Source organism: Anolis carolinensis, chromosome 2, assembly GCF_035594765.1.
Source record: "Anolis carolinensis isolate JA03-04 chromosome 2, rAnoCar3.1.pri, whole genome shotgun sequence".
In the NCBI taxonomy this organism is placed as follows: domain Eukaryota; kingdom Metazoa; phylum Chordata; class Lepidosauria; order Squamata; family Dactyloidae; genus Anolis; species Anolis carolinensis.
The window spans coordinates 217,458,619-217,472,509 of NC_085842.1; the positions used below are offsets into that span (position 1 = coordinate 217,458,619).

Below are 13,891 nucleotides of genomic sequence, written 5' to 3' on the forward strand. Positions count from 1 at the left end.
ATTCCAGACAGCAAACAATCACGGCCAGCTAATCACCTCTTAACAAAGGCTTTCCTCAGGTAGAAATCAGTCAGACTTTGAAGCTGAAAGGCTATTCAATGCTAATCAAGGTGATCAATTGCAACATTCACAGTTGCATTGTCGAAGGCTTTCATGGTCGGGACCACAGGCTTGTTGTATGTTATATGACCTCACAACCTCTGAGGATGCCTGCCATAGATGTGGGCGAAACGTCAGAATACTTCTAGAACATGGCCATACAGCCCGGAAAACATACAACAACCCATTCATAGTTGCCTTAAACCAGGCATGGGCAACTTGGGCCCTCCAGGGGTTTTGGACTTCAACTTCCACAATGCCTAACAGCCAGTAAACTGTTAGCGATTGTGGGAGTTGAAGTCCAAAACCTCTGAAGGGCCCAAGTTTGCCCATGCCTGTCGTAAACAGACGAAGAGTTTTTTCTTCCATCCTGGCCATTCCACAGATATATAAACCTCACTTGACTGGTTTCCAACAAACCTCAAAACCTATGAGGATGTCTGCCATAGATGTGGGTGAAACATCAGGAGAGAATGCTTCTGAAACATGGCCATACAGTCTAGAAAACTCACAGCAACCCAGTGATTCCAGCCATGAAGGCTTTTGACAATTTATACTGTGTGTATGGTGGCACAGTGCGTTAAAGCACTGAGCTGCTGAACTTGCAGACCAAAAGGTGCCAGGTTCAAATCCCGGGAGCGGAATGAGCGCCCGCTGTTAGCCCCAGCTCCTGCCAACCTAGCACTTCGAAAACATGCCAATGTGAGTAGATCAATAGGTACCGCCCCGGCGGGAAGGTAATGGTGCTCCATGCAGTCATGCCGGCCACATGACCTCGGAGGTGTCTATGGACAACGCCGGCTCTTCGGCTTAGAAATGGAGATGAGCACCAAACCCAGAGTCGGTCACGACTGAACTTAACGTCAGGAGAAAACCTTTACCTTTACCTATCTATACAGTAGAGTCTCACTTATCCAAGTTTCTGGATTATCCAAGCCATTTTTGTAGTCAATGTTTTCAATATATCATGATATTATGGTGCTAAATTCATGAATACAGTAATTACAACATAACATTACTGCATATTGAACTACTTTTTCTATCAAATTTATTGTACAACATGATATTTTGGTGCTTAACTTGTAAAATCATAACCTTATTTGATGTTTAATAGGCTTTTCCTTAATCCCTTATTATCCAAGATATTCGCTTTAAGATTTTATAGGTTGACACAATACCATTCTGAAAACAAAAGCATTGCAGCAAGTAGCTAAATACATGTACCTATAAATCAACTCTAGTAAAGGTAAAGGTTTTCCCCCATCATTAAGTCTAGTTGTCTTGACTCTGGGGGTTGGTGCTCATCTCCATTTCTAAGCTGAAGAGACAGCATTATCCGTAGACACCTCCAAGGTCATGTGGCCGGCATGACTGCATAGAGTGGTAGCTATCGATCTCCTCACATTTGCATGTTTTTAAATGGCTATGTTGGCAGAAGCTGGGGCTAACAGCAGAAGCCCACCCCGCTCCCCAAATTTGAACTACTGTCCTGTTTGTCAGCAAGTTCAGCGGTTTAACCTGCTGCGCCATTGGGGGCTCCAAAAAATCAACTTTACCATTATGCTAAGTTTGGAAGAGGTTCCTGCAAACTTTTCCCACTTCTGACAACAGTAACTCTGAGGATGATTTATGGCAAAAAACACAGCTGAGCCTAGAGTACAGTCAGCAACTGGTGCTTCCTCCCATAGTTTGATACCCTTCTGCTTGTGTGAGCGCAAAAAAAGCTTTTATGGGAAAAAACAAAATATATTTGATTATCCCTTTTGATGATTAATCTCATAAATCCAAATCAAACTGGAGTTATCATTTGATAATCCTCACAAAACACCTGAGAGCTGATCATTTTAAGCTCAAAGCAAAGCCTGGCTGCTGCTTAGGTGGTTGCCAGGCTAGAAGGCACCCAACACTGTAAAAATACCTCTTGATTCCCCCAAATAGTTTGACAGAGGCGAATAAAATACAAGGAAACCTTTATTTTCAATGTTATCAAGATTTTTTTGTCTTTTTTTCCAGCTGTTTCAGAGGACAAGTCCAGTCAGTTTTTTTGTATTAAAAGGATCTTGATGGAGGTAGCTGTGTCTGTCCTGACTTTTGCTTGCACTTGTCCTGGTTAAATGAACTCAAAATAAAATTAAAATCAAGGAAGTGTGGGCCATGGTGGTGAACCCTGCAGCCAGGTCTGTGTAACAGATGTGGCGCTGCAGTCTCCAGTCACTATATACAGAGTCCATCCAATGTCTCCTGTCACCCAAGGGCAATCCAAGTGCAACTGGCAACGTATGGAAGATTGTACTTCCTCTTCTCTCCAGCCATCCCCCATGCAGAGACGACGCCATCTGAACAGGAGTGCCAGGCAGGGGGGAAGTGGGGTCAAAATTCAAACAAGGAAGCGTATGTCACTTGAGCTGTATCACTGAGTTGGCAGCGCTGGACCAATATCTCACTGCTGCTGTGCCACCTAGGATGGAGGAGAGAAAACGCTCACTGAGTACAATGCAGGTCACACAGATTCCCCTCTACCCTCCCACCCCAGCTGGGGAGGTCGCCATGGGCCCCCTCCCCCCAGTTCATGGCAAGGGTTGAAGTGGAAGGGCGAAAAGGCAGACCTAGGTGCTTACCTGCTGGGGTGGTGGTGGTGGTGGTGGAGGTTCACTGCTACGGTTTGCCAAGCGGCTGAGGATGTTGCGCTCTGACATCTGGAGGCGCACAGCCACTGGAGGAATGCGGGCAATTGTGGCAGGTAGCCGCGTCACATCGGCCTTCATGTCGCTCAGCAACTCCTCCAGCTGCTTCAGCACTGGAAGAAAAGAGGAAATTCTGGACTTACCTGTGAATCTGTTCTCCTTTAGGGAAGGAGGGAAGCTAGTCTTGCGAAAGGAAGGGGCTGCCCATCCTCAGTTCCTGGATATTAGATCTGACAATACTCCTAGGCCCAAATTACCAAATTGTGACATGTAGAGAGAACAGGGTATGCAGAAAGAAAACGGGGGAGGCTTCCTGGAGAACCGTCTTCCCCAAACATTGCCTTGCACGATAAGCTATGCAATTGAATGGCACCATGCATGTTATGTGGAAGAATTGCCCTCCTTTCCCTGAAGAGAGCAGAAATTCACAGGCAAGTCCAGAACTTACTTTTCTCTTCCTTTAAGAGGAGGGCAGCTAGCACTAGAATGCTAAAAAATGATACAAGCAGCGAATTTGCTCATTCAATAGTGATGATGGTGGTGCCACCAGGTCACATTATACCCTCATGCATATGTGACTATTTTGTGGGGGGTCTGGGCCAATCATAAAATCCAGTAGGCAGGATCTAGGGATCTTTGGGGACTGTTGGATGTTCCTGTTTCGGGGGCTTGTCTTCCAACCCACTATCAGTAGTCGGTTAGTTGTGTTCTGAAAGACCCTTCTTAGGTAAATTCCCCAATGACGTAGTAATGATCCCTGTGTTAGTACCTCTTTTGGTGTTCTTATGTCTTCAAAAGTTATCAGAAGATTCCTTTTGCAGTGACCCAAAATAGTCCCAATTGTCTTCTCCCCTTAGAGAGTTCAGTGTCCCTCGTGGTTTGACCCCCCTCCCCCCCCATAAAAGTCTTCTTCTCTCCCTCCCCATTTTCCACAGATCTCAATCCCTCTTCCACCCCTCCCATTCCCTTCTCGTTTCCACCCATTAACCAGTCTTTATCCGCATGGCTTGCAGCTTCTTCATTTCCTATGTTCCAAGTGCACAAGTTATCAGTTGGGGTCTTTTCTATTAAAGACACAGCTGCAAAAAAGATGGTCCAACCTTTTGGTTAATGTCTCAAATTGTTGAAAGATGAGACATATTGACTGTCCCAATAGTTCACATATGTTGGATAAATCAGTGTTTCTATAGGTCTCTTGATAATCCATGGACCTGGTACTTTTTCTTGCTACCTTCTTAAATTTACTTTCCCATCAACCTCTTCCTTCCTTTACCCTAAAACTTACTCCTTCCCTTCCTTCAATCAACTTCCTTAACTTTCCTCTCAACACCTAGTCCTACCATTTTGAGGGTAACTTTGTTACCCTCAAAACATTCCCCCAACTTCCAACTTTCCTTATCAACCTAATTCCTTCCTATAAGCCTTCCTAGAAAACCTTCCTTCAATCCGTTTTTTTAGTTCCTACCCTTTCAACGGCCCAATGTGATCTATCTTCTTATGTGAAAGACTGAGGTCTGGCTATCTCTATGGCAAAAAAAAAAATCCATTAAGTAAGGATGAAGCACAACATGGTGGTGGGAGATGGGATGGGGGGAGGGGGCCAGTGGCAATATAATACAAGTCTGCCCTAACACAGTGTGATCTTTTGGTAACTCCTCACCTTTGTGAAGCACTGCATTCGCTGGTTTGTTGCCAGCCATAGACTCCTTGGACAGATGCTGGTGGCTCTCAGCTAGGCACTCCACCTCTGCAAAACGGGTATTCAGGGCCATCGAAGGATGGGAGGGGTCTTCTGACATGTTCAGATACGCAGCTCTCCGTAACTGCTCTTCAATCACCAATGCCTGTTCCAGCAGCTGCAAAAGGGCATGGAAACATGTGCATTCACCACTTGCCTGTGGTGCACCAAAGATCTTTTGCAACCAAAAGAAGACCTTTTCTAATTTCAGATCCTCTTATGGATCTATGCATATAATTTGGGGTGTCTACCTTCTAGTTCCCGTTTCAACATGCTTTGTTAAGTACAAGAGACCTCAGAAAGTCCATATTACATCAGATCTATCTAATCTATCATTCTGTTAATGCAGCAGTTAACTACATGCTTCTGGGACACTACATGAGTACAAGTCAGTGCAGTGGCTGGGCTATAGGAAATCCATATGCTCACAGCCGTGAGCCTTAACCTTCCTAGACAAACTCTTTTTATCCTGACCTAACTCACATATTTATGAGAATATTTTATTGGTTTTTGTGTGTGTCAGGAGCGACTTGAGAAATTGTAAGTCACTTCTGATGTAAGAGAATTGGCAGTCTGCAAGGACGTTGCCCAGGGGACACCTGGATGTTTCTGTGGAAGGCTTCTCTCATGTCCCCCGCATGGAAAGTTGGAGCTGACAGACAAATGCTCACCCCACTCCCCAGATTCAATGAGGTTTAACCCAATGTGCTACCAGGGGTTCCTATTTGTGAGAATGAAGACGTATGAAAGAACTGGAAAGGTGTGAGTTTTCCAAACAATATTTGTATCCCTCCTCTTTCTCAGAACTCAAAACAACATGCATGTGAAAGAAAACAATGCATGTTGTTTTGAGTTCTGAGAAAGAGGAAGGATACAAATATTGTTTGGAAAACTCACACCTTTCCAGTTCTTTTCCCGAGCAACCAGTACACACTCATGCAATGCCTCAAATGCTGAAATCAATGCACAAATATACCTATCATTGATACCATGCTTGTCCAAGTATATTTGGTCTCCTTTCAAAGTTGTCCAATTTGGAAGCACTGACTCTAGTGGAACCAAATCCTACTGCTTCTCTGTCTGAGATGCCTCCTTTCTTTAACAGTCTTAAATTTCTCACTTCAGTAGCTTACATCACATTCCCAAATAACAAAGAAAAATGTCTCCTCAACCACTTTCCCATGTCAAAGCATAATTTCACATGCTTCCGTCATGGTAGCATTTACTTGCCCCCTTTTCTGAAGCTCAACAGCTTCAAACATCATGCTCTTACTTCACAGAGTGCTTGCTCCAGCCCTTTATTTACTTACTCCTTTCTGCACCTGTCCCAAGTTCTGAAATTTTCTTGCTCAATAGGAGTAGCAGCTTGACATGTAACACCAATTTATCAAAGTTCTATAAAGCATACATTCAGCTATATTGAATGAATTAAGTGATTTCTGCTTATTTTCCTATATGGAATTGTGTCTCAGATGATTCTACCTCAAAGTATCCTAATCTATGCATAAACAGCAGTCCACCACTTTGAATCAAAAGATAAACAGTGCCTGACAGCAAAGCAAGACATTTAGATAATTAATCCCCAATTTCAATACCACTAATAGCACAATGAATTAAAATGGCAAGAAACAGATTCCGCCTAAACATTATAAAGAACTTCCTGCTGGTAAGAACTGCTAGGTAGTGGAATATGCTGCCTTGGAGGGCAATGGAGTCTCCTTCTCTGGAGGTCTTTAAGCAGAGGCTGGGTGGTCATCTGGTGAGAGATCTGATAGACAGAAGAGATTCCTTCCTCACACAATTCTTTCAAACATCCTGAAACAGTATTTGAGCATACAAAACCCTGCATGGATAAAATCAGGCTAAAAAGCCTTTTTTGCAATAATAGGACACCTACCATGTTACTGGAATCCACAGGACTCCAATATCAACATCTGGCTCTAGTCCTATCACTATTTAATATACCATATGCTAGTACACTCATCACAATCCACACGTGTTCTGCAAAATACAGCTCTTAATTTATCAGAAAGTCCAGAAGGAAAAATGAAACTGCTTTCAATAGCAGTTTAAATACCTTGCAACTAGTGAGATCGGAATAACAGGTGCTCACCTTAAACCGTCTGGCCAAGAATTTGTTTTTTATTTCCAGGAAGTTGCCCCTGTTCATTTCACCTTTGAAAGGTTCGTTGAGAATGGCGTAACGAGGATCATTCTGGATATCTTGCCACCGAGCATAACCATGGCTAAAATTAGCTAAGGTCAGAAAAAATAACTTGGGAAGTCCTTTAAAGTGTAATTGAGATCCTATTTCTACTCAGAAGAGTGTTTATTTTAAAACAATGGAAGAAAACTATCTCCATATTTGCATCCTCAGATCTTTTGCAATGATGTAAGTCACAAACCCTGAATCAGTTCTGCCCCAGATCTGCAAAGTGGACCTTAATACAAGTAGTCTGCTACTGCTCATTCTCCTATGTTGGTGCTCCTCATTATACCCCACTTCCAGAGAAGTCACTGCTGCAGAATCTGTTGGAATTTGAATTTAGATACAAGGCTTACTGATATCATGCCCAACTTTAAAATACCCTTTCCCCAACCTCAGAGCCACAAGTGCTGTTGGGTCACAATTCCTAGTCTCCTCAGTCCGCATAGTGGATTACCAAAGGTTATGAGAGTTGTCGTTCAATAACATCTGGGGACCCAAACTGAGTAAAACTAAAGAGAATCGACCACTATGTAAAAAATATATAATTGGCCCTCTGTATTGATGATTTTCTGTCCATGGATTCAGTGGCAATTTGAAGGCAACCATAAGGCTGATGTGGCCCTAGATGAAAATGCGTTTGACATGCCTGCTCTAGAAAAAGGATACTTGATGATTCCTGCCAGGAGCCAGTAGTCATGACGCCGGTGCCAGATCTCATAGGTCTTCTTAGTAACAGTAGCTGCCCGCTCTTCATTTTGCCACAGGGAATGCAACTCTGCAAGGAGGAAAGCATGTCCAAAAATGTATTTTCCACACATGCATAAACTACAGTTCCCAGGCAATAGATAATCCTTAAACAACTATTACCAGTGAAGCCACCGTCGGCAATATTGAACATGAATCGCTGCTTCAGCGCCTTCTTGTGCCGGTCATCAGTAGGCTCTTTGAGCGTTTCTCCATTCTGGAGCATAACCACATCTTTCTTTTCATCCTCTTTCTTCTCTTCTAGAAAGAAGAATAATACAGGTTATGTGAGGCTGATCAGGCAATCTCCGCAGGGACTACATCTACACATTAAACAAGCCTTAACGTGCTTACCCTTCTCTTCTAGGTTTATAGTTGGAGGCTCTGTGGGTGGTTCTGCAGGGGCCTTCTCTTCAACCTTCTCTATATCAGCTGCAAGAAAGAAACACTCTTATTGGTAACTAATTTGCCAAGTATTAGCCAATTTAGTCCCAAAGCAGGTTGATTTGACAGTCCCAGAGACCTCATGCTCTGCAGGTCCCATCCAGTACTAAAGCACACCATATATCAATTCACACCTTTACTTTCTGTCTCCATAGGCTCCTCTTTTATTTGTGGATCATCTGGTTTCTTTTCTTCCACTTCTGCAGCATTCACAGGAGATTTAGCTTCCTGTGAGGGAGTCTCTGTTGGAGGGGGGGCCTGCTATGTGTGGAGAAGGATAACTTAGTCATTTAGTTATATAACTGTATCTAAGCTTTTACCGCTGTTAATCAAATATACAAAATTTTAATCTTTTTAACTTACTCTACATTGTATCTGAACTCTACTTTTTATAATTGTAATTTAGTGCCTACTTATATTTTACTGTTTGTTTTAATGCTGGTTGTTGACCCAAATATATATACACATACATACACAAAGAGTCACTTAGTGCAGTAGTAAAAAAAACAACCGCTAAAGACACCCCTCTCCCCATACACAAGGTCAGCTAAAAGAACTGAGGGCTTTCTTCATCCTTGAACACTATTTGCTGCTTTAATGAGTATTAAGTTTCAATACAGTTGTGTTTCTCGTTATTCAAATTCTGATAAAGGCAATTAAAATAATCAGATTTAAAACAGAATCAATTATTTTCAAAGCAAATGAAATAAAAAAAAACAATAAAGCACACACAGGAATAAGAAGCCTACCTGGAAAGAAATTACAAATTATTTAAATATTTCAAAGGATGTCCTAAGGAAGAGGGAGCAGACTTGTTTTCTGTTGCCCTGGAGTCTAGGACTGGGAGTGATGGGTTTAAATTACAGGAAAGGAGATTCCACCTGAACATTAGGAAGAAGCTCCTGACATATTAAAAGTTTGCTTAAGTAAAAAATCTTTGCCTGCCAGCGAAAGGAAAGCATTGATGGAGTTAGCCTCCCACAGAAGGGAATTCCAGGGAAGCAACCACTGATAAGCCTGTCTTTACCAAGCAAGCCTATGTTCAGGACAGGACTCAGAGAAAGCATTCCCCTGTTGATTGCAGAACTCCTGCAGGTTTTGTAAAGAAAGATGTGGTCTAAGAGTGAACCTCACCTCAGCTGGGACTTCATTCTCAGCAGTAATAGCACTGGAACTAATCTCCTTCTTAATTTCTGTTTGATCTCCTAGATCCTTGGTACAAGGAACGTCTTCCGCTTTCACACCCTCTTCTAGTATTGGCACAAAGAAAAGAGAAATACATTTTAAAATAAACTCCTCATTCCAAACCTCCAGAGAAAGCAATGTTCTAGCACAACCCTTTACCAAGCCAATGTCCCACAAATATGTCCTCCTGTGCCTTTGAGGGCAATTCAGAGCTCTGAGAAACCCTCCTAAAGTAAGAGTCAATTTGATCTACGTCCGCCACAAGCCCTCTCTTCCAAAGCTTTGGAAAGAGAGGTGGGAATTGGAGGCTGGACGGAGCTCTCTGAGAAGTATAAAAACTGAAGATCCTTACCAAGTGGGGGAACAGGGGCAGGTGTGTTAGGCTGCGTGTCTCCTGGTGTAGAGGGAGTTGGGGTTTTGGGGGAAGGAGAACTGGGTTGCAACAACTTCTTGTTTTCCTCAATCTCCGCTAGTTCTGGCATACTCCAGCGTCCATTCACGTGTTCAAACTCTTGTACCTAATCAGAAATTACAAAGCTGAAGTTCTTAAATCTTCAAAATCAGAACCAATGAAACAGTATTTTGATATTTCTGGATTAATACAGAAACAGGAAGGAAAAGCCTTTCATAATGCTGTCCCTATGATGCGCTTTTGAAACAGAGTGTCTGTGACCTGCTCAAGGTCACCTTTCCATGGATGGCCAAGAAGGGAATCAAATCCAAGTCTCCAGAGTTGGTTTTGTCATTTATACCCCACTTTTTCTCTCTAAAAGAGAGTCAAAGCAGCTCACAATAAAACCAATACTGTACAATATAAAACCTAAAAATATACAACCGTTAAAATAAAATTAAATATTAATGATATTAAAAATCAACAGGTAAAACCCTTAAAACCAATTCATAGGTAAAACCTCAGCACCTCTGACTTGATATTAAAATCATTAAAAACCTGCTTGAATAAAAAGGATTTAGCCTGCTGTTGAAAGGATAGCAGGGAGGGGGCCATTCTGGAGAAAAATAAATGGCCTTGTTACATTTAATGTTTTAACTGTTTACTAATATTAGATCTATTCGTAAATATGCCCTAAATGTTTGATTTATATATTTATATTTCTATTTTTGTTATTTTTGAGTTGTTCGATAAGTACACCTTATGTTGTTCATTTTATTGTTTATTATTTGATCTGCTATTTTCACATGTATGGTTGGCACTAAATTTTTGCCATTATGTTGTCCCCCCAGGGGTGAGAAAAGCGGTATATAAATGCAATAAATAAATAAATAAATAAAAAGAGGGTTCCAGAGTTGAGGTCCAATGCTCAAACCATTATATCACACTGCATGTGACTTATTAACAATTACCTAGAAACTTTTAACCAGCATCTAAGAGAGCCATTGCTCTGGAGAATGGGGTTCAAATCCCCACTCAGCCATAGAAATCCTCTCTGAACCAATCTTGTCAAGAAAACATTGTGATATTGCAACTCTAAATTGGAAATGGTCTGAGGGCAAACAAGAAAAAACTTCCTTAACCTCATAAAGTAACAAGTTGCTTTTTAAAAAGTGCCTACCTTTTTTCGTATGAGTGACATGACCCCTATCCGGGTGAGGACATGCTGCCGTGATAGACCCTCGCGTGGGACCCCATCAGCAAATGTTTCTGCCCCATCTGCTCCTGGTTCACACAAGTGACGCATGAAGAGGGAGACATAGGCCCTGTGGAAAGGAACAGGGGGCCTGAATTCCAATTTCATGGTAGTTACATTTTTCCAGTTTGTAGAAGCATCACCATCACATTAGTTACCTTTCTGTGACAGCCAAAGAAATCTGTGTATGAGTGCCTGTAAGCACAATGTTCACATATCCGAATTAGTTTTAGAAATGGCTCTTGGTTATAATTGTCCCCCGCTCAAAACAAATGTATTGTATTGAGTGTATTACTAGTACAGAAAGAAATAAGGTTTTTGAAATTTGAACATTTGCTATGACCCGCCTCAAACCACGAGAAGCAGGTAAGAAATAAAAAAATATGATTATAATTGTTATTATGATTTCTTTCCCATAAAAATGAGACTGATTTACTCAATATTAGCTGAAATTTCTTAACAGTCTCACAGTCCTAGAAAATAAGTCATTTGGGTAGATCAGTAACAACCTCAGAGGCACTATGTTCGATTATTCCACTATGGCTGGCATAGTTCTTATCACTTTCTCTCCAGACACTGCTTGTCAAGTGCTGTCATTTCTCTTCCATAGTAGTTTGTTGCCTGTATGTTACACTTCCCTTTCCCATAGGCTTAAAAAGTTAACCCTCCGTCATCTTTTCTCACTGAACTTTAAAAGCTACTCATTCTGGGGCAAGGCACAAAACTTTACAGGAAATTTTTAAATCAAAGCTAAAATTAGAGCCTGAATTCTTTTTTATTGGGAATGCCAAATAAACAAACAAAATTACTGAACTACAAAGTACTGCACTACATGGTAACTGCAGCACGAATGCAATATGCACAACTTTGGAAGAAGTCATACCTTCCAACAATAGAAAAATGGACTGTAAAAGTTTTTTTAATAGTGCAAATTGATAAAATGAACGAAGAAAAACACACAAACACACCCTTTATCAAAGACTGGAAACCATTTCTAAATGTTGTAAAAAGAAAGAGAACTGTTGTTATAAAAGGCTTCATAATTCAACTGTCAGAATTTTTGTATGGAATCTTTAAATAGTGACTATTATGCTAGAAGAAAGAAATGCAAAATATTATAATAGGAAGGAAGAACATAACAATACATTATCTGTCTCTAACCCAAAGTCACTACAATGAGATCAGTGAGAGGAAGAAAAGGCATAGTTACAACCAATTGTTGTATAGATGTTAAAAATATTGCATTTGCTTATGTATTATACCTGGGTATAGATTTTTATTGTTCTTTTTAATAAAAATGCACATTTAAAAATAAAAAATTGAAAAAAAGTTTTCCGTCCTCAATGCTTTCAAAAACTCACTTGAACTCCTTTTCTGATTTTCCCCGGAGATCTCGCACCAGCCACTGAGTGGTAAAGGCATCCTGAGGAGGCATACCATAGCGCATGATGGCATTAAGGAAGGCCTTCCGCTGCCGAGCATTAAAGCCCAGAACCTGAAGGGCAACAGAAGATTGTGAGAAAGAGGGGGAAAATATATTCAATGACAGTACTGGTTCATTATTATGCACCACTGAGACGACTTCCATTTATGACAACTATAAGTGAGAGACCTCCAAGATCCCCAGTCATCAACTCTCCTACTCCAGTTGAGTCACTTTATTTCACGATACCCATATTTCTTCTTCTATTGTAAAACACACCTTAATTTCAGTACAACCACCCACAAAAAAATGCATGATACACCTGCAATTCTAAGACACATCCCATTTTTAGAGATACAGTAGTCAGTAGATACAGTAGATACACTTATCCAACACCCGCTTATCCAACGTTCTGGATTATCCAACGCATTTTTGTAGACAATGTTTTCAATACATCATGATATTTTGGTACTAAATTCGTAAATACAGTAATTACTACACAGCATTACCATGTATTGAACTACTTTTTCTGTCAAATTTGTTGTATAACATGATGTTTTGGTGCTTAATTTGTAAGATCATAACTTAATTTGATGTTTAATACACTTTTCCGTAATCCCTCATTATCCAACATATTTGCTTATCCAACTTTCTGCCGGCCCATTTATGTTGGATAAGTGAGACTCTACTGTATTTATGTAGGGGGAAAAGTGTGTCTTAGAATTGAAAAAACACAGTATGTCTGAAAGATGACCACCTGTTTAGTCAACTGTGCTTCTGGTTAAAAGTTAGGACATGATTTGCTCTAGAATTCATTCACTTCTTTTCAGCCATCCTGATATCCATGGAATCCTTCCTCCCAAACATTTAAAATGCACTGATTTTCTTCCTGTCAGCTTTTTTCACTATTCCAACTTTCACAGCTATACATTAAACCACCAGCATCAAGTACATATGTCCCTCATCATTTAATTCATCTAAAAGGTTTCTTTCTCATACTTTACTACATAACTCCCAATGTACCATACACTAGAAATTACCTCTATGTTGCCTCCCACACGGGCAAGGAGAGGGGGCAGTGGCTTGTCTTTGTCATTCCTTAAGCCTTTGCGGTTCGGTCGGCGAGCAGCTGGCAAGTCCAAGAAGAAGAAAAATCAAGAGGAATATAATGGAGTTAGATGGACTTCAATACCCTATGCAACAGAGTTTTCCAAACATTTCATGTTGGTGACACACTTTTTAAGATATGCATCATTTTGTGACAGTCGTTCAGTTTTACAACCAAACAAATGCCTTATAAGAGATACGGATACATACAGGAGATACGGACACATATAAAAATATATGATTTGTATAGTAACAATAATAACATTTCCAAGATTTTTGTCATAAATGAATGCAAAAACAAAATGTGTGGGTATACATCATATCCCATGAAAACCTTTCATTTATATTTTTGAAATATATGATTTATTGCTTATTTCACATAGATTAAGAGGATTCTAGTTACATTAGCATGAGACGCCTACACATTGCAGCTGACACATCCATGCGTCATGATACACAGTTTGGAAAGCTCTGTTATACATATACGTAAGGGGTGGGAATGGATAGAGGGAGTATGTGAAGAATCTCCACCCTATTTCTCTGATTCAGCGTATACTGTGCTTTTAAGGAGGTCAAGACAGCGTATATATTTCTCTCATCTCCACCATTTTT

At 40.7% G+C, this 13,891-nt stretch overlaps 1 protein-coding gene and 1 non-coding gene across 6 annotated transcripts in view; both read right to left on the reverse strand.

Annotated features, from left to right (window-relative positions):
• Positions 1-2,052: 2,052 nt before the first annotated feature.
• Positions 2,053-13,891, reverse strand: part of chd4 (chromodomain helicase DNA binding protein 4) — a 47,763-nt gene continuing 35,924 nt past the window's right edge. For 4 of the 5 annotated variants that reach the window (XM_016996903.2, XM_008119286.3, XM_016996901.2 and 1 more), the window contains 13 exons: positions 13,213-13,301; positions 12,111-12,244; positions 10,675-10,819; positions 9,456-9,621; positions 9,053-9,168; positions 8,053-8,179; positions 7,829-7,906; positions 7,598-7,735; positions 7,397-7,505; positions 6,635-6,767; positions 4,444-4,639; positions 2,718-2,896; positions 2,053-2,557 (listed from right to left, as the gene is read on the reverse strand). In XM_016996903.2, coding sequence (XP_016852392.1) covers positions 2,540-2,557; positions 2,718-2,896; positions 4,444-4,639; positions 6,635-6,767; positions 7,397-7,505; positions 7,598-7,735; positions 7,829-7,906; positions 8,053-8,179; positions 9,053-9,168; positions 9,456-9,621; positions 10,675-10,819; positions 12,111-12,244; positions 13,213-13,301 — 1,628 coding nt within the window. In that variant the 3' untranslated portion in view covers positions 2,053-2,539. The remainder of the gene's footprint in view (positions 2,558-2,717; positions 2,897-4,443; positions 4,640-6,634; positions 6,768-7,396; positions 7,506-7,597; positions 7,736-7,828; positions 7,907-8,052; positions 8,180-9,052; positions 9,169-9,455; positions 9,622-10,674; positions 10,820-12,110; positions 12,245-13,212; positions 13,302-13,891) is intronic. The other variant, XM_016996904.2, reaches the window with a different exon arrangement.
• Positions 9,282-9,419, reverse strand: LOC134297270 (small Cajal body-specific RNA 11). Its single transcript, XR_010003998.1, has one exon. It is a non-coding gene; the product is annotated as a small Cajal body-specific RNA 11 (non-coding RNA).